Here is a 25,368-nt window from a genome sequence, read left to right on the forward strand (position 1 = left end):
GCCTGCCACGTCCCAGCCCGCCGGAGCAGGAGCACGAGCGGGAGCAGGAGGGTGGTTCCTCGCTGGTTCCTTTCTTGTCCTTCTCCGGCTCAGCCCACCGGAGGCTGCCGTGTTCGCCAGCGTGGCTCCGCGCCCTGTAATTGAGCGGGATGTGGAACACACCCACGTCCTCAGCAGCGGCTCAACCACCGGCTGCCGCGCCAGCTGCCACGTGGAGCAGGGACACGCACGGCTCCCCCGAGCCACGGCCCCGCTGCCCCCGCCGGGGACCCCCGAGACAGCCCCTCTCCCTCCACTGCCCCGGGCAGAGGCGCCCCCAGCCGCATCACTGATCCCCGGGATGTCCCCCCAGCCGCATCAGTGATCCCCGGGATATCCCCCCAGCCACATCACCGATCCCCGGGATGTCCCCCCAGCCGCATCAGTGATCCCCGGGATATCCCCCCAGCCACATCACTGATCCCCGGGATATCCCCCCAGCCACATCACCGATCCCCGGGATGTCCCCCCAGCCACATCACCGATCCCCGGGATGTCCCCCCAGCCACATCACCGATCCCCGGGATGTCCCCCCAGCCGCATCACTGATCCCCGGGATGTCCCCCCAGCCGCATCACTGATCCCCGGGATGTCGCCCCGAGCTGCTCACCCATCCCCGGGCTGTCTCTCCCGAGGCACAGCCCCGCTCCCCCCGCGCGTCCCGCCGGGACCGGGCGGGTCCCCGGCTCGGGTTCCAGCGCGGGCGGGTCCCGGTGCGGGGTGGGGCGGGTCAGCCGCGTCCCGGCCCCATGCCCGGCCCCATCGCCGGCCCTATCCCCATCCCCGGCCCCGGCCCCGGCCCGCCTCCCGCTCCGCTGGCCCGGCGGCTCCCGCGCCCGCCCGGGATGAGCGGGCTGCGGCGGCTGTTCCGCGGCAGCGGGCGGGCCCTGGCCTTCGTGTTCGCCGCCTCGGTGGCCTGGGTGCTGCTCGACATGGCCGCGCTCCGCCTCTCGCTCGGCGAGGCGGGCGGGCGGCTGCTGCGGGAGGCGGCGGGGCGCGGGCCGGGGCCGGGGCCGGGGCCGGGGCCGGGGATGGGGATGGGGTTAGGATTGGGGTTGGGGTTGGGGTTGGGGCGGGCGCGGCCTCGGCGCGGCCCCGGGATGCCGGCGAAGGCAGCGGGGGAGCCGGGAGCAGCCCCCGGCGGGCACGGGGCCGGGGGGCCAGGGCCATCGCCGCCTCCCCGCCAGCCCCCGGCCCCCGGCGGCACGGGCACGGCGCTCCCCGGAGCCCGCGGGGGCCAGCAGCGTCCCTCCGGCACGGCGGGACGGAGCGGCCCGGCCGCCCGGGGTGCGGGGACCGCAGCCCAGCCTGGACCAGGGACAAACACGGGACGCAGAGAAACTCCCTCCGAAAGTCGCTTCATCCCCATTAGCAAAGGGGGAATGAACCCCGCAGCCCCGCGCCGCGGGCCCCACTCTGCGGGGAACGCCACGGCGAGACGTGGAAAGCACAAAGAACTTGCTGACAAGAGCAGTGATGGTGCCCACGCTGCGACTGCCACTGCTGGGGCCACCGCCGTGGGTGGCCGGAGCCGGACGCTGGGTACGACACCAGGAGCAGCTCCTGGAGCAGCTGGCACTGGCCGGGATGGGCAGGAGCAGGCGGGAGCAGCTCCTGGAGCAGCTGGCACTGGACAGGATGGGCAGGAGCAGCAGGGAGCAGCTCCTGGAGCAGCTGGCACTGGCTGGGATGGGCAGGAGCAGCGGGGAGCAGCTCCTGGAGCAGCTGGCACTGGACGGGATGGGCAGGAGCAGCGGGGAGCAGCTCCTGGAGCAGCTGGCACTGGCCAGGATGGGAAGGAGCAGCGGGGAGCAGCTCCTGGAGCAGTTGACATTGGCCAGGATGGGAAGGAGCAAGCAGGAAGCAGCCCTGGGATGCACAGAGTCCTGTCCATGGATGCAACACTCGCCCCGAGAGACCCCCAAGCTCCCGGCCAGTTTGGACACCCTGTTGCTGTCCCTGATGATAAACAAGAAGAAGCAAAAAGTAGGTGGAAAGAAGGAAACTTTAATGTCTACCTCAGCGATCTGATCCCTGTGGATCGAGCCATCGCAGACACCAGGCCTGCCGGGTAAGATCTGCTCCCCTTGCACAAACCCGTGGGGTTGGCTCCGTGGCTCTGGGGATGGCTCCATGGCTCTGGGGAGGGCTGCTGGGGGCACACCGAGCCCTCACCTCAGCCATGCTGCCTGTCACATGGCTTTTGCCTGTCCAGGTCAGGGCAGCCTGTTGTTAAATGTAGAACTGGGTAAAGTTTGCAGGTTGTCATAACCCACTGAGCCCAGCTGCCCAAAGGGGCCAGGACAGCCAGCACAGGTGATGGGGCTCAGGCCTCTCTGTGCCTTAGGACACTGTACCTGGTGGGCCAGGTGTACCTCTGGTTACCTGGTGTGCCAGGGGCACCTCTGGTTACCTGGTGTGCCAGGGGCAGCTGTGATTACCTGGTGGGCCAGGTGTACCTTTGGTTACCTGGTGTGCCAGGGGCAGCTCTGGTTACCTGGTGTGCCAGGGGCACCTCTGGTTACCTGGTGTGCCAGGGGCAGCTGTGATTACCTGGTGTGCCAGGTGTACCTTTGGTTACCTGGTGTGCCAGGTGCAGCTCTGGTTACCTGGTGTGCCAGGTGCAGCTGTGATTACCTGGTGTGCCAGGTGCAGCTGTGATTACCTGGTGTGCCAGGGGCAGCTGTGATTACCTGGTGTGCCAGGTGTACCTTTGGTTACCTGGTGTGCCAGGTGTACCTTTGGTTACCTGGTGGGCCAGGTGCAGCTCTGAGCAGAACTCCTGTGTTGGTTCCCGTGGGTGTGTGAGGGCAGCAGGAGCCCCACTGCCCGGCGGGGCTCTCACACCTCAGGCTGCCGTGGCCCTTCCCTGGAGGAAGGGACACCAACCCTCCCGGCAGGGACCTGCTGTGGCTCCGCCAACCCTGCAGGGGACGAGCTGAGTGCTGGCACCGTCCAGCAGGCACAGACGGGAGAGGCGGTCAGGGGGACTCTGCTCCGTGGGCACGAGCAGGGAGGGACGTGGAGTCTGGGTTTGGAGAAGTGTCACACAGTTACAGCTGTCATCCTGGAACGTGTGACTGAGCCTGCACATCTCGGCCCTGCGCTCCAAAAGAGCCATTCCCTGCCGGCAGAGGAGAGCAGGGCAAGGCGAGGGCAGCACCTCGCCGACAGAAGGACAAGAGGCTGGGCAGCCCCATCCTGGGCTGCCGTGCCAGGTGGGCTCAGCAGTGCCTGGACTTGATGGCCTTAAAGCTCTTTTTCAACCAAAGCCATTCTGTGGTTGGGACAGCTGCGGGGAGGGAGGGAGGGAGGGAGGGAGGGAGGGAGGGAGGGAGGGAGGGAGGGAAGGTGCCAGCTCAGGTGAGTGCCAGTAAAGTGCCAGTAAAGTTCATCTCTTGCACTCAGCCCTTCTACAAACACCTCTCAGCCCCTGGGCAGGTGAGAGACCTGCCCTGTGCAGAGACCCCCCCCCATGTCCCTGTCCCTGCTCATAGACCATGGGTACAGTGGGCTGGGAATTGTGCCATGATTGTCCCCCGTGCCACAGGACGTTGCCACCGTGCTGGGGGTGCTGGCTGAGGTGAGACCTGCACGGGAAGAATGGAGCAGGGAAGGGGGAGACAGCTGGGGCTGCTTCCTGATGCCACCTGGAGAAGCCAGCTGTGCACAGGAGCAGAGCCTCGGTGGCACAAAGCCAGCCCTGGGCTGGTCTGGACAGCAAAGCCCCGGAGCTGCCGAGCAGGAAGCGCCTCTGGCAGTGACTCACCTGCCCCGGAGGAGACGTTTGCTGTCACAGGGAACACCTTGGCCAAACAGGGCACATCCCTGGGGACGTGAGCTGCTGCCACGGGGCACGGAGCTGCCCTGGGCACCCTGGTTCTGGCAGGAGCCTGTGCAGGCTCTGTCCCCAGCCCGCTGGCACAACCAGGTGGTAAAGGGCAGCTCAGGGCAGTGGGTGGCGGCAGCTCGTGGCAGCCAACAGTTATTTTTTTGGTGTACTCCAGTCTCTCCCAGTTTAGACTCCAGTTCCTGCTGTGGTTCTTCCTGGAGTACTGGACTAGGCACTGAAATCTGGCCAATCCGTGCCTCTCCGTGCTCAATGCTCGCTGCTTTTGGAGCTTTCCTGGCAGTGCTGGTGCTCGTGGGTGCTGTGTCCCTGCAGCTGGGGTGGGGGAGAGGGCCCTGAGGAGGAGTGTGGTGGGCAGGAGGCTTGTGGGGAGCACTCCCTGCAGAGCCCAGATCAGGAGTCCTGGGGCTGAGGGAGAAGGGGAAGAGAAGGCTCCAGAGAGACCTTAGAGCCCCTTCCAGCGCATAAGGGTCCAAGAGAGATGAAGAGGGACTTTGGATACGGATCTGGAGTGCCAGGACAAGGAGCAGTGGTTTCCCACTGCCAGGGGGCAGGGATAGATGGGATGTTGGGAGGGAATTCTTCCCTGTGAGGGTGGGGAGGCCCTGGCGCAGGTTTCCCTGAGAAGCTGTGGCTGCCCTGTCCCTGGAGGTTTGAGGCCAGGCTGAATGGGGTTCTGAGCAGCCTGGTTTAGTGGAAGGTGTCCCTGCCCATGGGAGCCATTGGAAGGAGATGGGCTTTAAGTTCCCTTCCGATCCAAACTATTCCAGGATTCTCTGGTGGAGGACAAAGGGGGCATGGCCCAGTTCTGCTCACCAGCTGCCCAGCAAGGTGTGGCAGGGCTGGATCCAAAATGGACTTTTTGGTGTTTTCTGCCCACTGATCTCCCTGAGACAGAAAGACACCTCTCAGGGATTGTGACACAGAGTAATTCTGGGGGGAATTTCACTTAGCCAGAGCACTTCTGGTTAACTGCGAAGCCCTGAAATACCTCTAAGTTTCCTTCAGAAGAGGTCCCTGTCAGAACCAAGTGAGTCCATCCTGCCCCGTGGGGCTGCCCATGAGAGGGGCCCTGGGGCAGGGTGTGGGGTTCCCCCCTCACCCCTCTGCTCCCCTCCCAGCACTGCAGGGCTTTCCCTCCATGTGTCGCGTTGGGCATTTTCTCCTTCCCCGCACGTTTTCCCAGGGGCAGCAAGCCTGCAGATTTCCAGGGGTGTGACTGGCCATCACCTGTGAGCCCGTGTTGCCGTTGCAGGTGCTCTGAGCAGCAGGTCCACGACGACCTCCCGACCACCAGCATCATCATGTGCTTCGTGGATGAGGTGTGGTCCACCCTCCTGCGCTCCGTGCACAGCGTCCTCAGCCGCTCTCCTCCGCACCTCGTCGAGGAGATCATTCTGGTGGATGACTTCAGCACCAAGGGTAGGTGAAGCTGCTGCTGCCTTTATGAAACTAATATAACTTGAGGGCAAAACGCAATTTGTCCTCTGTAATTCAATTCTAGGCAGGAGAGAAATTACATTTTCTCCTTCCTCTGTATTGAAGCGCATCCCTGGCCTGCACTGGGGCTGAGGGTGATCAGAGGACAGGGGGTGCTGGGGCTGGCTGTGGGGGATGAAGGCAGAGGCTGCTGGAGGCTCCAGGAGCACCAGGGAGCTGGGTCCTGTCCAGCCCATTCGTCTTTGGGGCGTCCTGGCTCAAGGGCTTGTGTGATCAGGAGATGCTCTCAGCCCTGAGTGTGCAGCTCCCAGGCAGGTGCCCCGTGCTCCCGGTGTGGGGAGCGCTCTCCGGGGTGGCTCAGAGGGCAGGGAGCTGCAGTGGGAGCAGTGCTGAGCTGGGATCTGTGCTGCACAGGGCCTTCCATCGCCGCTTCAGCTGGTAGCCAGCCCCTGCAGCGTGGTGCTGCCACTCTCTGCCGGGTTCAGCCCTTCAAAACTGAGGAGTGGTGTCATTTCCCCACTGCTGGTTCTCCAGGAAAGCGCTGTGTCGGGCTCGGGGCTCACACCACGTTCACACCAGGTGTTCACAGCCCAGAGCTGAGCGCCTGGCGTGCCCGGAGGCACTCCCAGGGCAAATCTGCTTGTGGCTTTTCACCGTGGGTGAGCCAGGTCGCTGTCCCCTCTGCAGAGTACCTGAAGGAGCAGCTGGACGCGTACATGTCGCGCTTCCCCAAGGTGAAGATCCTGCGCCTCCGGGAGAGGCACGGGCTGATCCGGGCCAGGCTGGCGGGAGCCGAGGTCGCCACAGGTAGGACAGGAGCCGTGCTCAGCCCTGTGGGGACCCCAGAGGTGCTGGCCACCCCTCTGCAGCACGGCATTTGTCCCTCCCAGTGCACCAAGGGTCTCCTTTTGCCACGATCTCCAGCCCCAGCTCCGCCACCTGCCCCTGCCAGGCTGTGCCAGCACCAAAATGGCCATTGCTGTCAGGAGCTGCCCTGCCAAGCAGGCAAAAAACGCTCGTGGCTGTGGCTGGGCAGGTCTGGGGCGCCAAGGAGGGCTGTGGCACAGTCAGCAGCACCCCGAGCCCCCAGGGTGCCCGGGAGCTGCTGGGCAGGGCAGGGCTGGAGGCTGATGCTCCCCACCTGTGCCGCAGGCGCCGTGCTGACCTTCCTGGACTCGCACGTGGAGTGCAACGTGGGCTGGCTGGAGCCGCTGCTGGAGCGGGTCCGCCTGCGCCGGACCAAGGTCGCCTGCCCCGTCATCGAGGTCATCAGCGACAAGGACATGAGGTGAGGCTGCTCGGCCCTGGCAGTGCCACGTCCAGGCTGCTGTCCTGAGCCAAGCCTGGCACCGCCGCCGGATCCATCGCAGGCCGTGGAGCCGTGGCTCCAGACCCCCTCACCGGCCTCCAGAGCTTTCCACAGGGGACACACAACATCGCTGTCCACCCGAAATTAGCGTTAGCTGTGCATGTGGCCCATGTTTATCGCACACCTTTTTGCTTTTTCACAGCTTTTAGTACATGAAGAGGATTCCTGATGAAATTTGTTAAAATCCTGGTTTAATTACCTACAGATATTCATCTTCTCTCATTAGGGGTGACATTTCAGTCAGGAACGTGACTCAGAATTAGTCAGCCCGATCTTTCCTCTGTTTAGTTACATGACCGTGGACAACTTCCAGCGTGGGATTTTTACTTGGCCAATGAATTTTGGATGGAAGCAGATTCCACAAGAGGTCATTGAGAAAAATAAGATCAAGGAAACTGATATAATAAGGTAAATAAAAGAAATGTGAGAGCTTTGCAAACCAACCAATAATTAGCAATTATTCCTTTGGTAATAATTTAGCAGCAGAGGCTCCTTTGAGGCCAAATGCTGTTCTTGTGTGGCCAAGTATTGTTCCTCTGCTTTCCAGGGCAGGTGAGGCACAGGCAATCCCCCCATCAGGCATGGGCAAAGCCCAGGAAGCCTTTCTCCCCACGCGTGGCGCTGCTGGCGCGACAGCCAGGAGAGCATTTCACTGCCTTTTTCCCTTCCCTGCCCCATTACAGCTTTCAGGCCAGGTAGAGCCATCCAAACGCCCTCTTTGTCACACCGTGTGGCCTCTCTGTTCCCAGGTGCCCCGTCATGGCAGGTGGCCTGTTCTCCATCGATAAGAAGTATTTTTCTGAGTTGGGAATGTACGACCCAGGACTGGATGTCTGGGGAGGGGAAAATATGGAGATTTCATTCAAGGTAGGTCACTGTCACACACCTGCACCCCTGCCAGCCCGGGTGGGCGATGGGGCCCAGGCAGGGGCTCCCCAGGGACAGCTCCATCCCCCTGGGCACTTGACCTCCTGCTTCCCCTGGCTTGCACAAAGGCAGCGCCCACCCTCAGCTCGTGTCCATCGGTGACCTCTGTTCCTCAGGTCTGGATGTGCGGAGGAGAGATCGAGATCGTTCCGTGCTCCCGAGTCGGGCATATTTTCAGGAATGACAATCCTTACTCCTTCCCAAAAGACCGGGTGAGGACGGTGGAGAGGAACCTGGCCCGCGTGGCAGAGGTGTGGCTGGACGAGTACAAGGAGCTCTTCTACGGCCACGCCTACCACCTGCTGCTGAGCGCCGTGGATGTGGGCGACCTGAGCCAGCAAACCCAGCTGCGGGAGAAGCTCCAGTGCAAAAGCTTCCGGTGGTACCTGGAGAACGTGTACCCGGACCTGGAAGCCCCCCTGGTTAAAGCCAGTGGGCTGGTACGTCCCCAAAGGCTGTTGTCAGGGCAGGGCAGCGCCCTGGGCAGCACCCCCCTGCCGCTGCTGCGCAGCTCCCTGGCCTTCGGCAGCGTTTGGGGTGTTTGATAGGGCACGGAGGCGTGGGTTCCAGAGCGCTTTTATAAAGAAATAGGTCACAGGCAGAAGGGATAACTTGCCTCCAGAGAGCTGGCTGGGTGTTTGGATGGCAGTGCCGGGACAGGCCGTGCCAGGGGCTGGGTGTGCCCGCGGGGGGAGAAACCCCTCCGTGCTGGGAAGTCCCCCCTCGAGGGGGGCCGGGGCACCCCAGCCTCGCCCCCTGCCCCAGCTCGGGGTCTGCAGCGCGGTGCGGGGTCTGTAGGCTCGGGGTTTGTGGGAACAGGGTCTGTAGGGTCAGGGTCTGTAGGGTCGGGGTGTTTAGGGTCAGGGTCTGTGGGAACAGGGTCTGTAGGTGCGGGGTCTGTAGGTGAGGGGTCTGTAGGTGAGGGGTCTGTAGGTGAGGGGTATGTAGGTGCAGGGTCTGTAGGTTCGGGTCCGTGGGAGCAGGGTCTGTAGGTTCGGGTCCGTGGGAACAGGGTCTGTAGGGTTGGGGTCTGTAGGTGCAGGGTCTGTAGGGTCGGGGTCTGTAGGGTCAGGGTCTGTGGGAACAGGGTCTGTAGGGTCGGGGTCTGTGGGAACAGGGTCTGTAGGGTCGGGGTCTGTAGGTGCGGGGTCTGTAGGTGCAGGGTCTGTAGGGTTGGGGTCTGTAGGGTCGGGGTCTGTAGGTGCGGGGTCTGTAGGGTCAGGGTCTGTAGGGTCGGGGTCTGTGGGAACAGGGTCTGTAGGGTCGGGGTCTCTGGGAACAGGGTCTCTGGGGTCGGGGTCTGTGGGAACAGGGTCTGTAGGGTCGGGGTCTGTAGGTGCGGGGTCTGTAGGGTCGGGGTCTGTAGGTGCGGGGTCTGTAGGGTCGGGATCTGTAGGGTCGGGGTCTGTAGGGTCAGGGTCTGTAGGGTCGGGGTCTGTGGGAACAGGGTCTGTGGGGTCGGGGTCTCTGGGAACAGGGTCTGTGGGGTCGGGGTCTCTGGGAACAGGGTCTGTGGGGTCGGGGTCTCTGGGAACAGGGTCTGTAGCACGGCTCCGCCGCCAGCAGAGCGCAGCAGCCGCTCGCGTTCCCGGCGCTGCGGGGCCGGGAGGAGGGACCGGCACCGCTCCGGGCACGGAACCTGCGCCTCGCCGCGGGCAGTGGGCAGAGAGCGGAGAGCACTTTAAAGTCTTTTGGATTCAATGCTGCCTGCACAAACCTCTTGCTGGGCGCCTGGTGAGAGAAACCGGGTCAGGCTCCCCTTCTCCTCCACCACAGAATTCCAGAATGGTTTAGGTGGAAAGGGACCTTAAAGCTCAGCTTATTCCATCCCCTGCCATGGGCTGGGCCACCTTTCACTAGACCGCGGTGCTCCAAGCCCCGTGCAGCCTGGCCTGGAGCGCTCCTTTCTGCCTCCCTTCGTTATGTGGGCACTATTAATCAGAGTCCTGTGAGCCCAGCAGGTTCAGCGCAGTGTAACATCCTCTCCCCCCTCTTGGAATTTCTGTCTAAATCTGCATTTTGTCGCTGTTTCCCAGCTCGTTAACGTGGCCCTGGCGGGGTGCATCGCTGTGGAAGGCACCGCCCTGGCTTTTCAGGAGTGCGATGTTAACAACACGGTAAGGACAGCCTGCGCGCACCCGGGGGTGCCACCCTGCCCGTGGCACGGGCACGTACCCCTGTGCTCCCCGCGGTGACCTGTCCCCTCCCCGGGCTAACGCGGCCCTTCCCCCGCGGGGACACGGCCAGGCCACGCCTGGGAGCAGCGAGGGGCAGGAACTGCCTGCTGGCACAGCCTGCAGCCCAGCAACAGAGTCAGAAACAGCAAATTCAGCTGCTTAGGAAAGCTGCATAGAGCTGTGCGTTTGCACATGAAAACAGAGAAAGATTTAAATCGCAGCCTGGGACCTGCGTGCAGCTGCTGGACACGCAGCTGTGCCTTACAGCCCTTCCAGTGCCCCGGCTCCGAGAGAGAAGGATCCAGCGTGCCAGACACAGGGAGTGGCTTCCCGCTCCAGAGGGCAGGGCTGGATGGGATGTTGGGAAGGGATTCCTGGCCGGGAGGCTGGTCAGCCTTCCTGAGGCTGGTCAGGCCCTGGCACAGGGTCCCCAGAGCAGCTGTGGCCAGCCCTGCCCTGGAGCCTGACGGGGCCGCGTCTCTTGCTGCTCTCTGCCCACAGAACCAGAAGTTCAACTACACCTGGCTGAGGCTGATCCAGCACGGAGAGCTCTGCCTCGCCCCGGCTGGCGTCGTGGGAGCCGTGGGTCTGCGCCACTGCCGGGGCAGGAGCCGCAGCCTGGCCTGGCTCCACAGGTCGCTGGCCACTGTCCAGCCAGGGCTGGTGAGTGACACTGCAGGAGGGGTCGGGGGTGGCCCCTGCCCGCCCAGCGTGGGTCAGGGAGCCAGGAGAGCACTGACAGGGCACAGCCCGGCACGGGGGCACCCCACCCTCTGCTGCCCGCTTTGCCAAGGCCACCTGTCCCCTAGAGACGTGCTGGTGCCCCAGCCCCCCATCCCTCGTGCCCCTCTGCCAGGGCTTGTGTCCATCCCAGTGCCGAGCATCCCAACGCGGCTGCCAGGCTGGGGACACTGGGGGACGTGCAGGCACTGCCACAGCAGCAGCTGCAAAACAGCCAAAACAGCCTGGTTTTGCACAGAAACCGTCAATAGCACTTAAAGGGAGATGAGTCAGCATCGATTGGCTCTCAGCTCACAGGGGTTTTTAAAGACAGCACTTATGGAAAGGAGAAGAATGGATACTTACACTAATTGCCTGCGCTGCACAAAGAGTCACGGCTGTACCTCTGTCAGCCTGGTGTAAGCAGGAGTCCAAAATGCTCTGAAATGGTATAGTCTATTGTTGAGGAAAAAACACCCTTCAGTTAAGAAAGAAAAAAATGTAGCATTCAATATACAGACAATTTCCTGTTGCCCTTTGGTTTTTTCAGCCTAAGGTGTTGAATGACAGAATGCCACAGGCTCATGTTGGGTGTTCAGGGAAAAATACGGGAGAATTTTTAACCACTTACTGAAAATTGTGAAATTGTCATTTCACTTTGTGAAAAATATGCAGAAATGCCCAGGCAGCTCTATGGGGCACGGGCAGGTCTTGTCTCGTGTTGCAGCCTGATTTCTCAGCTGAGGGTGAGATGGATTTGGTGGTGCTCTTTACTGGTGTCAGCAAGAGGAGTCTGAAGGAGTTCCAGTGCTTTGCCCTCTCCTGACATCAGGCATTGTGCTGTCCAAGGACGTGAAGCACAGTTCCTGTCTGCTTCTGCCCAGACCCCCCTGCACACGTCACAGCAGGAGTGTTTCACCTGAGCTGCTCCTGAGGATCACTGCAGTGCCAGGAGTGGCACGGAAATGTCCCTTGCCTCTGGCAGCACCTGCAGCATCACCTGGCTGGCCACGGGGGTTAGAGAGGTTAATCCAAGCAGATGTGAAAAGCAAAAGGATGGAGGTCACTCAGACTCTTTGTTCTTTCCCTGCCCCAGCACTTGAGCTCGGGCTCTGAGTTACCTGACACCCCTGACAGTGCAGTGCCTGTGCCAGGTTCATCAGCCAACAAGCTAAACACAGAAATCAGTCCCCTGCTTCACATTCCCTGTAGAGCAGATCCCATCCCATCCCTCGGCATGGCAATTGCCACACAGACAGTGAGAGAGCTCATCTCTCTGTTCCCAGGCAAGGAAAGTCCAGGGCAGGACTGGACAGGTGTGGTGTGACTGGACAGTGAGGTGTGACTGACTGGACAGCTGTGGTGTGACTGGACAGCTGTGGTGTGACTGGACAGTGAGGTGTGACTGACTGGACAGCTGTGGTGTGACTGGACAGCTGTGGTGTGACTGGACAGCTGTGGTGTGACTGACTGGACAGCTGTGGTGTGACTGACTGGACAGCTGTGGTGTGACTGACTAGACAGGTGTGGTGTGACTGGACAGCTGTGGTGTGACTGACTGGACAGCTGTGGTGTGACTGACTAGACAGGTGTGGTGTGACTGGACAGCTGTGGTGTGACTGACTAGACAGCTGTGGTGTGACTGGACAGCTGTGGTGTGACTGGACAGCTGTGGTGTGACTGGACAATGAGGTGTGACTGACTGGACAGCTGTGGTGTGACTGGACAGCTGTGGTGTGACTGACTGGACAGCTGTGGTGTGACTGGACAGCTGTGGTGTGACTGGACAGCTGTGGTGTGACTGGACAGCTGTGGTGTGACTGACTGGACAGCTGTGGTGTGACTGGACAGCTGTGGTGTGACTGACTGGACAGCTGTGGTGTGACTGGACAGCTGTGGTGTGGTCCTGGCTCAGCAGCAGCTGCAGGCTTGGATCCCAAGCCAAAGTCCCCGTAAGTCAGCAGAGATATCTCAGGTACTAGGGACGAGCCAAAGAAGGGCACCCTGTAAGGAGCTGGGCTTTCTCAGAGGGAAAGTAGAGCTGCTGCTGCTGCTGCAGGAGCCCTAAAGCCTGAGCCCCACAAAGCCCAGCTCCCCTCAGCCCCCCTCTCTCCTGCAGACTGACCACCTCATCTCGGAGCACCAGCACCTCCCGCGGCCGGCGTGCCTGGAAGTGGATCCCTCGTACAAAGCGCTGAGGGTGAAGGGCTGTGACCCCAGGAACCCCCACCAGAAGTGGCGGTTCGGCAGGTACCACGCGGACTGAGGCCAGCCCGGCCCTGGTGGCACCACTGGGGCATCACCATGGGCTCAGCGGGGACAGCGGCGTGGCTGACGGCAGCCTCCAAGAGGGAAGTGCATTTCCAGTGCATTTCCAGTGCATTTCCAGTGCATTTCCAGGGGAACTGGAATCCGTGGTGTGATACCAGAGCGTGGAGGAATCTGAACACCCAGAGCAGCACGGCTGCTGCGGCAGGGCCTGAACGGAGCGGCCTCGTTTTCCTCGCCGTAGGAGACTTTGGGAAAACCTTGGTTTCGGTATTATTAAATGGAAATATTTTTTGAAGTCCCCATCCTACTGTAAGCAAACATCGCTCAGCTCCCCCCGACAGCAGCATAAGCTACAGAAATACTTCCAGGGCCCTTAAGTCTGTAAGCAGCAAACTGGGCTGCTCATTCCTCCATGGAAACTGGAAGTTTGTTGACCAATGCATCAAAAAAATCCAGCACCGTGTCCACACTGGATCTGGCTGCAGGATCCATCCCTGTGGGACTTGTTGTGTGACAGGTGAGGATCAGGGCTCTGTGAGGAATCACTTGCACATCAGTGAAGCCCACATTTTATCGTGGGAGGTGGATGTGGGTCAGTCCCACCCTGGGGCTGCAGGAGAGGCTGGAGCAGTCCTTCCCTGTGCCGGGGACAGCGAGGACACACGTGCCTTGCTTTGTTTGGTGGGGAGAGGAGCTGCTGGAGCAGGGAACCAGAGGTTTATCCTGCTTCTTGCCAGAGGCACACTCCAGGGGCCAGCCTGGGAGCTCCTCCTCCCAGGGCAGCCAGGTTGTCCCACCCTGGGGCTGCCAGGACCCCAGCCATGTCCCCAAGCCCCTGTGGCTTTCTGGGGGCTCTCCAGGAGCCCTGCTGCTCCCCTCAGCCCAGGCTGCATGGCACAGCCAGGCTCTGCCCACCAAACTCCCTCTGGACTCACTGGCACAGGCAAGTGTTGTCTGTACTGTGAACAGACGAAATCTCTGGATTTTGGATCTCCAAAATCCAGCACCAGTCACCGATGGGATGGATTTGATGGGAGAATAAATTCTGTGTGCCCAGGTTGTGAGATCCAGAGTAAACAGCAGGCAGGGTTTGTCCCCCTGCTCCCACTGGGAATTCCTGCTGTGGGAGGCTGCTCCCTGTTCCCTGTGGGGCTGCAGTGTAGGCAGTGCTGTCCTCCTGCCCCACTGCGCTGTGCTGAGCTGAGGGGCTGCTCCAGCCCGAGCCCCCGGGTCCCTGGGCTGAGCACCCAGTGCTCACGGTGAGCCCAGCCCAGCCCCCAGCCCAGCCCAGCCCCCTCCCTCTCCTTCGGCTGTGCAGAGGGCCCCGGCACAGCACCACCTCTGACGTGGTGGATCAGTGCTGACAGCATCTGACAGGCTCAGTCTGCCAAAATATCGACTGGCCCAACAGATTTTCCCAGTTGACTCCTATTCCAACTGTCTTCCTGATTTTCTCTCCCTCCTTCAGCGCGGCTAGCCCGCAGTCACCATCAGAAAAATGACACAGACGTCGTTTGGGCAGTCAGCTCGTATCAGGAGCATGAATTTCATCAAATTCTGTTTGCTGACATTCAATCACTCGTCACCGAGCAGGCAGCAGGCAGTCATATGTCACGGTCACATCCCATCGCCAGCCCTGTCACTCGCCCGCCGCTGCCCCGCTCGTGTAAATGCTCACTTCCCTGCTGGATCTTTGCTCAGAGACTGCAGGGCGCCTGGGGGCTGCTGGCAGTGAGCTGGGGCCCTGCTGCCGCTCCCTTCTGAGAACATTCCCACGGCACCAGTCAGCCCAGTCTTCCAGAAGCGAGAGCATTTTTCCGGCAGGCTCGGCAGCCGCGGCGGTGCCGCTGCTCCCCGCGCACCCCGGGCTGCGGCCCCGGGAGCACCCGTGTGTGGGGTGGGGAGTCCCTGGTGTCCCCGGTGTTAAATTGTTAAAAAAAAAAAAGAATAAATGATAATAGATGAAGCTGCTTCCTCTGAGCGCAGGCTGTTAAATCTGACCAGCCTGGGCCCTCTCTAGGGGCTCCTCCCGAGTTACTGCCAGGCTGAACCGTAAAGCATCGCCCCAGGAGGAGCCTTCAAAGCACCAATTCCCCTGATTTCTGGCCTGTTGGCTCCTCGCTCGCTGCAGGGGACTGAGCTGGTTGCTGCAGCCACAGCTGCTGCAGGTGTCGTGACAACTGTCACCAACACACCCCACAAGGCTCTTGCCCTCAGCCCGCACCCGGCACGGCAGCAACGGAGAAAAAGGATTTTAGAGCTGTGGTTGCCGTGCCCTGGCCAGCACCTGCCTCAAAGTGCCTCTGCTCCAAGGGACAAGTGTCCCGATCTCTGCGTGTCCCCTGCCCTCACAGGCCGTGCCTGCCCAGCTCCTGCCCTGCGTGTCCGACCCTCTGCCCACGGGGATGGCCAGAGGTCCGGCACCTCGTCTCTGCCCGTTCCTTGCCTGTGGACCCCTGGCTGTTCACACCACACCCACCCGAGGCCCGGGCAGGCTGGGCAGGGCTCTCCGGCCCCCCGAGCATCCCAGCGCTTCTATTTTTTCACCTTTTTTACCCAGGAAAGCAGGAGAGGGCGCTGCGGTTCTCGGCTGAGCAAGCGCTGCGTTGCGAGCCAGGCACAGAGCGAGCCCAAGGTTCTGAAAGTCTTGGGGAGCCTTCCTCCCGAAAGCCCTGGGGGTGGTCGCAGACACTGATGGAATCGGGGTGCTTTGGGATGGAAGGGACCCTAAAGCCCATCTCGTTCCACCCCCTGCCACGGGCAGGGACACCTCCCCCGTCCCGGGCTGCTCCAGCCCTGGCCAGCGTGGCCCTGGCTGGGACCACCACAGCCACGTCTCCAAGGGGGCCGTGCCACCCCCAGAGCAGCTGCCAGCGGGAACAGACCCACAGTATAAGTTGGTACAAGCAAAGCTCAGAACTTCCTCAGGCCAAGGAGCAAACAAACAAGTGTGAATGGCACAATGAGGGCTATGTCTGCTGGCACAATGCAGAATTGCCCCGTATTATTTGCACGTTGCCAATAAATAATTGCCTTTATGTAGAACAAGAAAAGTCAAAGCGATATTCAGTGCTGCTGGAGATGTAAAACTAATCCTTAAAAAGGCACTTATGGCTGCAGGAGGCCCTGTAGAACTCCTTCCTTACCTCCTCACCCTTGGCAGCTGTTCTCAGCTTTCCCAGATGCTTTCTGGGATGACAAGTGCAAAGCTAAGTCCCAACTCCAGACAAATCTGGCCGTGAAACAGTTTAAAAAGACTGACACCACTGCAGGGTGCTTACACAAAGGTCTTTCAAAAGAGAAGGGTAATATCCAGGTGAGACAAAAATAATGGATTAAAACCCACCTGGTTTTGACAAAATAATCCTTAAAATTTTGCACCTAAACTTAGGATGAAAATCAAGACACCTGAGAGAGTCTGACCTGGTGGCCTCGGGACAATAGGTGTTCCTGGCAGTGGCCAGGCTCGCCAGCTGCACACAGGCACAGGCAGGCAGGTGCCAGCCGAGCTGCTGCCCTCGGGGCCAGCCAGGCCCCGCTGTGCCTCTGGAGGTGGCACTGGTCACCGGTCCCACTGCCCCAAGGCCACCCCGGGCTGGCAGGGCAGGCACCGTGGCCAGCCAGCAGTGCCCACAGCTGCCCCTGGGCCTGGTGGCACCTCAGCACGAGCTGGGGACAGGCAGTGCTGGCAGAGAGCGGCTGTCGGGCACCAGGACAGGCAGACTGCAAAACAGAGCGGGGGTGGCCAGCAGCCATCCCTTTTGGTGGCCCCTGCCCTGGCAGTGTCACAGCTGCCACTGCCAGCTCCTGACAGCACGGCTGGCAGCGTGGGGCAGCCAGAGGGGCCCCAGCCAGCTCCAGCCCCCCGTGGTCTCAACACGGTTATAAAGGTGGAGAGAAGAAAGGAGGATAACCCTAAGATCCAGTGGGAGTGTATTTAGCAAACTGATTATTTATTTTCCTGCGCTATGGATGCCTCTGCCCCCGTCAAAGCCAAGATGTTAAATTTTCACAGTGTATTATAAATCATATACAAAAAGAAGAAAAGCAGTGACCTTGTGTTGTGTGAAGAGACACGTTTTGGGGGAACAAAATAAAACCCAGCCCAGAGCAAAGGCTTGGTGCGTCAGGCACTTCCCCCTCAGTTCATAAGTGCATCATGGACTCGAACTCGTCGATCCGCTGTTTGGTGTTTCCTTTACGGATCCTCCGGTAGGAGATTGTGTTGTACCTGGAATAGCTGTGTCTGGAGATGTCGTTCTTCTTCCCCAGGCTGGGCGGCTCCCCCGCTTTCTGCAGCGGGGAGTTGCAGCCGGGGCTGCCCGGGGGCGAGGGTTGCTTGCCGCTGTCTCCCTGTCCCGCCTCGCTGTTCTCCTTCTTGATTTCAATCACCTGAACTTCGTCCTCTTCGGTGTCCTCCTCCTCCGCCTCCGCCTCCTCCTCCTCCTCCGCCTCCTCGGCCGCGTTCCCTCTGGGCTCGGCGCTGCCCGGGGGCGTCTCCGCCACCTCCGTGCCGGGAGCGGCCGCCGTGCCGGTCCCCGCCGTGTCCGTCCCCGCCGTGCCGGTCCCCGACGTGCCGGTCCCCGCCGTGCCCGTCCCCGCCGTGCCGGTCCCCGCCGTGCCCGTCCCCGCCGTGCCCGTCCCCGCCGTGTCTGTCCCCGCCGTGCCGGTCCCCGCCGTGTCTGTCCCCGCCGTGCCCGTCCCCGCCGTGCCGGTCCCCGCCGTGCCCGTCCCCGCCGTGCCCGTCCCCGCCGTGCCACCCGGCCCTGCGCGACACGGGGGACACGGCGGCTGCGGGTCCGGCACCACCAGCTCCTGACCCCAAATTCGCCACTCGGGATCACTCGGGGAGCCTCGTGCGGCCAGCCGGACCCCGACACCGGGACCCCGACACCCGCACCCCGACACCGGGACCCCGACACCGGGACCCCGACACCCGGACCCCGACACCGGGACCCCGACACCGGGACCCCGACACCCGGACCCCGACACCCGGACCCCGACACCGGGACCCCGACACCCAGACCCCGACACCCGGACCCCGACACCGGGACCCCGACACCGGGACCCCGACACCCGCACCCTGACACCCGGGGCAGCTCCCTGCGCTCCCAAAGTCATCCCTGGTCCTTTCTAATGCCTCCCTCCGTACTGCCACCGAGGGAAGGGAAGGGAAGGGAAGGGAAGGGAAGGGAAGGGAAGGGAAGGGAAGGGAAGGGAAGGGAAGGGAAGGGAAGGGAAGGGAAGGGAAGGGAAGGGAAGGGAAGGGAAGGGAAGGGAAGGGAAGGGAAGGGAAGGGAAGGGAAGGGAAGGGAAGGGAAGGGAAGGGAAGGGAAGGGAAGGGAAGGGAAGGGAAGGGAAGGGAAGGGAAGGGAAGGGAAGGGAAGGGAAGGGAAGGGAAGGGAAGGGAAGGGAAGGGAAGGGAAGGGAGCCATTCTGCATGCAGTGCCCAGCTGTGCCCCAATGGGACGTGTCCCTGGCCACCCCTGCTGCTATGGCCATCTCCCAATTGCCCTGTTTGGCGCGTCTCTGCGGTTAATGATGCTTTAGTGTCGGAACAAATGGTCTATTGAAGGTTTTGCCTGTGGGGTCCAGAGTATTAATTAGACTAAATTGGTTGGGTACTAAAAAGCTGCCTGCAATTTGGAGATAAAGTGCTGTGGTTGCAGGGCGGGTGCAGGGGGCCCATGAGAGATCCTTTAATAGGTTTTATTGTGCGCTCCTAAAGCAGCACAGCTGGAATATGGACGTCAGCTCTAAGTGGGAAAGCCTCCACCACTATTCACCTCCTCACAGCCTAGGCAGTTGCTATGAAATATTAATTTGCCCATGACAAATGTTCGGATATTTTTCCTTTTGTTACTGGAAGCAGGTTTTGCTTGCAGGGCACAGCCCATGGCTCATTTAGAGCCCACTTCAAAGCTCAGGGCAGAGCATCACCAGCAGCTCCCAGGGCAGCCACCCTTGTCCCACCCCTGCCAAAGCCAACGAGACGGGAGGAGCCTGTGGTGGGAGACGAGGAAAGGAATAATGCCTAGAGCCCCCTCGGAGAGACGTGGCTGATCTCCTCCAGTAACACGCCATAAAATACTCCTCCTTTAGGAGAGGTGGCTGCAGTTTGCATAGTGAAATAAACACGTTCATTTCTGTATACACTCTGCACACTTTTAGCTCATGCCCAGGACGGGCAGTGACCCCCCTGCAGCCCCGCTCACCACAGGAGGTGGCTGAGGCTCCAGCCCTGGCTCCTGCTCATTTCCACCATTTTCACCCAGAAATGAGCAGAGCAAGACCCAGGAACAGGGGTTTAGGAGAGCAATTTTATGTGGATGCTTGGGCATGGGGGGATTCATCACTTGGTGAATCAGGCAGGAAAAGGATTTGGGGTTTGTGACCACCGGCAGCCTCACGAGGTTCTCCTCTGAGCACGGAGCAGAAGATAGAGAATCGCCCAACCCCGTGAGGCTGTTGGGGACCTCCTGCCCGAAGACCCCACAGTGCTTGAGTACCCCATGGTCAGTGAGACACGTAAATCCCTGGAAGGAAGATGCCAGCTGTGGTTGCTAAGGTGCAGCAACTCAGAGGTGATAAATGAGTCACTGCTCCCTGGAATAGAAGGGTCTCACCCAATTAAAAAAAAATAATAACCACCTGCACCCATTGTCTCTTTGCTACACACCAAGGCACCCCACATCAGATGGCATTTTGCTTTACCTTCCCCTGATCCCTGGCCATTGGTCCCTGTGTCCTGGATATCCGCTGGTCCCTGCTGTGGTGTCCCAGCGTTCTCCTCTCGCTTTTCTTTGGGAAACACAAAGCACAAGACATGGGCAATTAGCGATGACAATCAGGTTCCAATGGCTGCAGATCCGCAGGATTTCAGAGCAGATTTAGAATTGCTCATTTCTTTAGTTATGAGCTTTTCATAGCATCCCTCTAATGTGTCTCAGATTCTGAAACACTCCAAGTCACTGTTACAGCTCCCACAGATTAGGAATTTTCACTAACACACAGCACATCCCGTTATTCATCAGGCTATAGATAAAACAGAACTTTTCTCTTCCCACACCTAGAGACAGGCAGCCCCGTACGATACCTTGGCATCGCTTCTCTCCAGCAAAACTCTCAGGCGTGATGTCCTCTGGCAATGAATTTCTATTTTCCTCCAGATTTTCCTTGGCAGGTGAAGTGTCAGGGCTCATTTCTGCGTTTGCGTACGGGACCGTCCCAACAGATTTTGCAATTTCTTCGAGGCCACCGATGACCTGGAGCGGGCCGTCCTCCGGGGGAACGCTCCCGTTGCACGCCGGCACGGTGGCAGCTGCGGGCACTTCTTCTGTCATGCTGAGGGCCGGGCCGGGCCGGGCCGTGCCCGCTGACTGGGGCCCCGCTGCTCCGGGCCCCGCTCCTGCCCCGGGGTGGGGAGCTCCTCCCGGCCCCTTCGCCCCGGGGTCTGGTCCCCTGCGCGAGTGGCCCTGGCGCGTCTCCTGTGCCGAGCCCGCGGCCGCACCATCCGCTGTGCCCGGGGCTTGCCAGCCCAGTCAGCGCCTCCCTTGTCGCCGAGGCTCTGCCCGTTGCATAATTAAACGCACCATTATAATTTACATAAACAAACAATCAAGCAAGGAGGCTTTTGTGCTGGCCTGGACAGCGGGGCTGCGGGCATGTCAGCCCCGCGGGAATAAACAGGAGTTTGTGCTCTGGGCACAATGGCTCTTTGTGTCCCCGCTGGCCACAGGGACAGCCATTGTTCTGACCCCTAATCCCCGGAGGGTGACCACCTTCCCCAGCCGGCCACCTAACCCGCTTAACATTCCCCAGCGGGTTTGCGCCGGGGAACCTGGCCAGGGACGGAGATCACCGGGATGGAGCTCGCCAGGGATGGAGATCACCGGGATGGAGCTCGCCAGGGATGGAGATCACTGGGGATGAACCTCACCAGGGACAGAGCTCGCCAGGGATGGAGCTCGCCAGGGATGGAGATCACCAGGGATGGAGATCACTGGGGATGAACCTCGCCAGGGACGGAGATCACCGGGATGGAGCTTGCCAGGGATGGAGCTCACCATGGAGGGAGGTCGCCATGGATGAACCTTGCCAGGGATGGAGCTCACCGGGGATGGAGCTCACCAGGGATGAACCTCACCACAGATGAAGCTCACCATGGATGGAGCTCGCCACAGATGGAGCTCGCCATGGATGGAGCTCACCATGGATGGAGCTCGCCACAGATGGAGCTCGCCATGGATGGAGCTCACCAGGAGTGGAGCTCACTGTGGATGAATCTCGCTGTGGATGGAGCTTGCCGTGGATGGAGCTCACCATGGATGGAGCTCACCATGGATGGAGCTCGCCACAGATGGAGCTCGCCATGGATGGAGCTCACCAGGAGTGGAGCTCACTGTGGATGAATCTCGCTGTGGATGGAGCTTGCCGTGGATGGAGCTCACCATGGATGAACCTCGCCAGGGATGGAGCTCACTGTGGATGAACTTTGCCATGGATGGAGCTCACCATGGATGGAGCTCACTGGGGATGAACCTCGCCAGGGACAGAGCTTGCCGGGGATGGAGCTCACCGTGGATGGAGCTCACTGTGGATGAACTTTGCCATGGATGGAGCTCGCCATGGATGGAGCTTGCCGGGGATGGAGCTCACTGTGGATGAACTTCGCTGTTCCCTGGGGCACAATGGGGGCACTTTGCCCTCTGGGGAGCAGCCCCAGCAGTGGGACAGGCACAGGCCCTGCATACAGCACGGTGTCACTGCCCACCTGCACAGCCACGCACTCTGGACAGCCAGCACTGCTCAGAGGGGCCATGGCTGCTCTGGAACCCTGGAAGTGTCCCAGGCCAGGCTGGACAGGGCTTGGAGCAGCCTGGGGTAGTGGAATGTGTCCCTGCCATGGCAGGGGGTGGAACAGGGAGAGCTTTAAGGTCCCTCCCAACCCAAGACATTCCATGATTCTCTGGGTAACTCTCAGTCACACCTAGGGCTGGCAGGACCGAGAGGGAGCATTTTGCAGAGGGAAGCTGGAGAATCACCGGAGCAGCACTGGGGCACTTCTGACCGCAGCTGAACTCGTCCCAACCCTGGTGCCCAAAGCCAGGTTTACATAACAGTGTAATCTCCTGCTGTGAATGACATTCTGTGTTTGCACAATACAGCATTTCTGGTATCTTTGGGCTTTAGCGTTTGGAAATCCTCTTGTCAAGTTCAGCCCCCGATTAGAAATGGACCCAAACACTTTCCACTGCTCCAATTCATCTCTTGAGTTTGTGTCTTTAAATCAAGTTGTTTTCATTATTGTTTTAAAATTAATTTGGTGTGATTGATTTATAAAACCCATCCTTTCCTGGAAAATGTTGTCCAAGAAAAGTGAACGATAAAGTTTGAACATGAGCTGACAATGAGCAGCGGTTGGTGCCCTCAGGAGGAGAGGCTGCGTACCCAGCGAGGTCTGGTGACTGCAGAGGAGAAAGTTCCTTCCTATTATCACAGAATCAGAGAACCGTTTGGGCTGCAGGGTTGCAGAAGGAAAAGGCAGCTGTGGATTCTTCCCACCACAGGCAGCTGTTTGTAAACAGCTGGGCAAAACCACCTCTCAAGGGCAGGGAAACATTCCCTCTGCACAAATGCCATGAGGTGGATTTCTGCCTCTTCAAGCTTTTAAAAATTAAAAAGTTTTATACTGTCCAATCTGGTGTGGCACAGCCACAGCTGGATGTGACAACACTCACAGCAGCTGGTCCATGCCAGGAGCACCGGGACTCACTCCTGGTTCTGTCTGTGGATAAAGTGTCAGTCCCCTTTGCCTGGAGGCGCTGGCAGGCCAGGCCCAGCTGCCCTCGATAACCACCTGTGCCATCTTCTGCCCTGAGCCCTGAGAGCTGGGTGTGACCAGCTGCTGCACCAGGCAACACGGCCCGCAGCCCCGGGGAAAGGAAGTGCGGGTGTGGCTGCAGGAACCAGCCCAGCAGAGGAGCAGGAGGGAGGCAGCACCACCATCCCTGCGGAGCCCAGGAGGCAGCACCACCATCCCTGTGGAGCCCAGGAGGCAGCACCACCATCCCTGACTGCGGGAAAGGATGGAGCCCAGGAGGCAGCACCACCATCCCTGTGGAGCCCAGGAGGCAGCACCACCATCCCTGACTGCGGGAAAGGATGGAGCCCAGGAGGCAGCACCACCATCCCTGTGGAGCCCAAGAGGCAGCACCACCATCCCTGTGGAGCCCAGGAGGCAGCACCACCATCCCTGACTGCGGGGCAGGATGGAGCCCAGGAGGCAGGACCTGGTGGGAGGGTCTGGGCAGTGGGCAACACTCAGCTGAGCAGTTGAGTCCCCTGAGAAGGTCAGGCTCTGTAGCATTCATCAAATTAATTGAAACGTTCAGTTTAAAATCCAGTTGCATTCACCGAGGACCAGCTGCACTCTGCTCTGCAGTAAACTTGTGTTACCGCCTCAGCCCCTGGGGGATAAGCAGAGAAAAGGTTCCACTGGCTGCTGGGAACTCTCCCATCCCTCCGACACCCCTGTGATCAGTGAGAACTCTGCTGCTGGAGGTCCAGAGCCCACGGAGCCGAACCCCAACCCCTGGTGTCACTGCCCCATGCTGCCTGTACGCCCACCCTCCTCCTGCCCCACTCCCAGGAGGCAGAACAGGATCCACCCGAAGTGCTCTCTGCAAGGACAAATGCCTTCTTTAAAAGCCGTTGCAGTTGCTTTTCTTTCTGAGCACTTTGGCTGGCCTGCGAGCTCCTTCCTCCCCCACAGGCTGGGGCACAGCAGGGCTCGGTGCTCGTCACCCACATCCTGTTTGTGACCGTGGCTGAGGACGTGTGGAGCTGTCATCACCCAGAGCGTGCTCTCACCCTGCTGGGAGGGCATCACTTGTTCAGTCTGTCCTGAGCTTGTGGGGTGTTCAGGCTCCTCAGCCTTTCCACGCTCACAGTTAGTGCCTGTATCCCAACATGTGGCAAATTAACCTTTCATGCCTAAAGGAATCACCCCTCTGGACTGTAAAGCTGCAGAACTTTGGGGTCCCTTTCTCAGTGCTGGAGCTGTCCATTCCCTTTGGGCTCTACAATGACTCTCACCAGATGTTCTGGTTTTTCTGCCTCAGTTGCTTTTGGACACTCCTACATCTGCCTTTAACTCAACATTTTGGCCAAATAGAACCAATCTCTGATTTTTTTCTCTCCTTTCAGGGGATGCTACTGGCAATGAAAAGTAGAACTTTATTTTGAGACAGCAAATCATGGGTGGTAATATTGGTGCCTAGTGACAAGCTCCAGAGCCCAGAGCAGCACCTGAAATGCCCCGGCCTGGACTGGGGATGGGCTTCGACTCCATGTGAGTGTTGGAGCAAAACATCCCTGCAGGCTGGGGCTGGGGCTGGACCCGGAGCAGAGGGGCTCCTGGGCTGAGCTGCAGGCACTCGGTGCAGCAGCACAGACAGGACATCACCCCCTGTACAAACCACAGGAGCTCCTCTCCTGACTGTCCCCCAGCTCCCCTGACTGTCCCCCAGCCCCCCTGACTGACCCACAGCCCCCCTGGCTGTCCCACACCTCCCCTGACTGTCCCCCAGCCCCCCTGGCTGTCCCACACCTCTCCTGACTGTCCCCCAGCCCCCCTGGCTGTCCCCCAGCTCCCCTGGCTGTCCCCCAGCTCCCCTGACTGTCCCCCAGACCCCCTGGCTGTCCCACACCTCCCCTGACTGTCCCACAGCTCCCCTGACTGTCCCCCAGCACCCCTGACTGTCCCCCAGCCCCCCTGACTGACCCACAGCCCCCCTGGCTGTCCCCCAGCCCCCCTGACTGACCCACAGCCCCCCTGACTGACCCACAGCCCCCCTGGCTGTCCCACACCTCCCCTGACTGTCCCCCAGCTCCCCTGACTGTCCCCCAGCCCCCCTGGCTGTCTCCCAGCTCCCCTGACTGTTCCCCAGCCCCCCTGGCTGTCCCCCAGCCCCCCTGGCTGTCCCACAGCCCCCCTGACTGTCCCCCAGCTCCCCTGACTGTCCCACAGCTCCCCTGACTGTCCCCCAGCTCCCCTGACTCTCCCCCAGCCCCCCTGGCTGTTCCACAGCTCCCCTGACTGTCCCCCAGCTCCCCTGACTGTCCCCCAGCGCCCCTGGCTGTCCCCCAGCCCCCCTGGCTGTCCCACAGCTCCCCTGAGTGCCCTTCATCTTTCCCGGAGCCGTGCCATATTTCCAGCTACTTGATCCTTTCCACAGCAATTACAGAGGCCAGTACTGACTCTTCTGTCTCTGCAACGTTGATGAATCAGAGAAGTTTTGGGAACAGATTGTTTTTGTTTGGAGCTCATCTCGCAGGGAAGCTGTTGGGTTTGGCCTGCGGTCTCCGAGAAGCGCAGGAAGCCCCGGCACAGCGGTACCTGAGGGCACATCTGCACAGGCTGCCCGGGCAACAGGACAACGAGGCACACAGGGTCTTTGAATTATATTTAAAACGCTTCCAGTTGTATTTGAAAAACATCATTAGGCTGCTCAGGCTGAACAAACAGCCTTTTCTATGTACTGAGAGGGAGTGAAAAACTCTCTTTTCCTTCA

At 60.4% G+C, this 25,368-nt stretch overlaps 2 protein-coding genes across 2 annotated transcripts; one reads left to right on the plus strand and one right to left on the minus strand.

Moving 5' to 3' along the window:
• The first annotated feature begins 1,152 nt into the window (after positions 1 to 1,152).
• GALNT5 (polypeptide N-acetylgalactosaminyltransferase 5) lies at positions 1,153 to 13,088 on the plus strand. The gene is made up of 10 exons (XM_053981894.1): positions 1,153 to 2,110; positions 5,145 to 5,311; positions 6,017 to 6,136; positions 6,482 to 6,617; positions 6,987 to 7,106; positions 7,448 to 7,565; positions 7,742 to 8,065; positions 9,662 to 9,742; positions 10,304 to 10,465; positions 12,642 to 13,088. The coding sequence occupies exons 1-10, from the start codon at positions 1,422 to 1,424 to the stop codon at positions 12,786 to 12,788; spliced, it is 2,064 nt and encodes a 687-aa protein (XP_053837869.1). The 5' UTR covers positions 1,153 to 1,421; the 3' UTR covers positions 12,789 to 13,088.
• A 3,642-nt stretch (positions 13,089 to 16,730) lies between these two features.
• On the minus strand, positions 16,731 to 20,346 carry ERMN (ermin). Its single transcript, XM_053981895.1, has 4 exons — positions 19,890 to 20,346; positions 19,508 to 19,594; positions 17,526 to 17,559; positions 16,731 to 17,339 (listed from the first exon to the last, which is right to left on the minus strand). The coding sequence occupies exons 1-4, from the start codon at positions 20,134 to 20,136 to the stop codon at positions 16,940 to 16,942; spliced, it is 768 nt and encodes a 255-aa protein (XP_053837870.1). The 5' UTR covers positions 20,137 to 20,346; the 3' UTR covers positions 16,731 to 16,939.
• Positions 20,347 to 25,368: the final 5,022 nt, after the last annotated feature.

The sequence above is a fragment of the Vidua macroura genome, chromosome 7 (genome assembly GCF_024509145.1).
Source record: "Vidua macroura isolate BioBank_ID:100142 chromosome 7, ASM2450914v1, whole genome shotgun sequence".
NCBI classification, from domain to species: domain Eukaryota; kingdom Metazoa; phylum Chordata; class Aves; order Passeriformes; family Viduidae; genus Vidua; species Vidua macroura.

Bases quoted from the DNA above. Each gene is read 5' to 3' on its own strand.
- GALNT5 (XM_053981894.1), top strand. From the start codon at position 1,422: ATGAACCCCGCAGCCCCGCGCCGCGGGCCCCACTCTGCGGGGAACGCC. The intron at 8,066-9,661 runs GTACGTCCCCAA...GCTGTTTCCCAG, and splicing joins TGGTTAAAGCCAGTGGGCTG to CTCGTTAACGTGGCCCTGGC. The intron at 9,743-10,303 runs GTAAGGACAGCC...CTCTGCCCACAG, and splicing joins AGTGCGATGTTAACAACACG to AACCAGAAGTTCAACTACAC.
- ERMN (XM_053981895.1), bottom strand. From the start codon at position 20,136: ATGACAGAAGAAGTGCCCGCAGCTGCCACCGTGCCGGCGTGCAACGGG. The intron at 19,595-19,889 runs GTATCGTACGGG...TGTTTCCCAAAG, and splicing joins TGGAGAGAAGCGATGCCAAG to AAAAGCGAGAGGAGAACGCT. The intron at 17,340-17,525 runs GACGGGCACGGC...GGCGGGGACGGA, and splicing joins GCGGGGACGGGCACGGCGGG to CACGGCGGGGACCGGCACGG.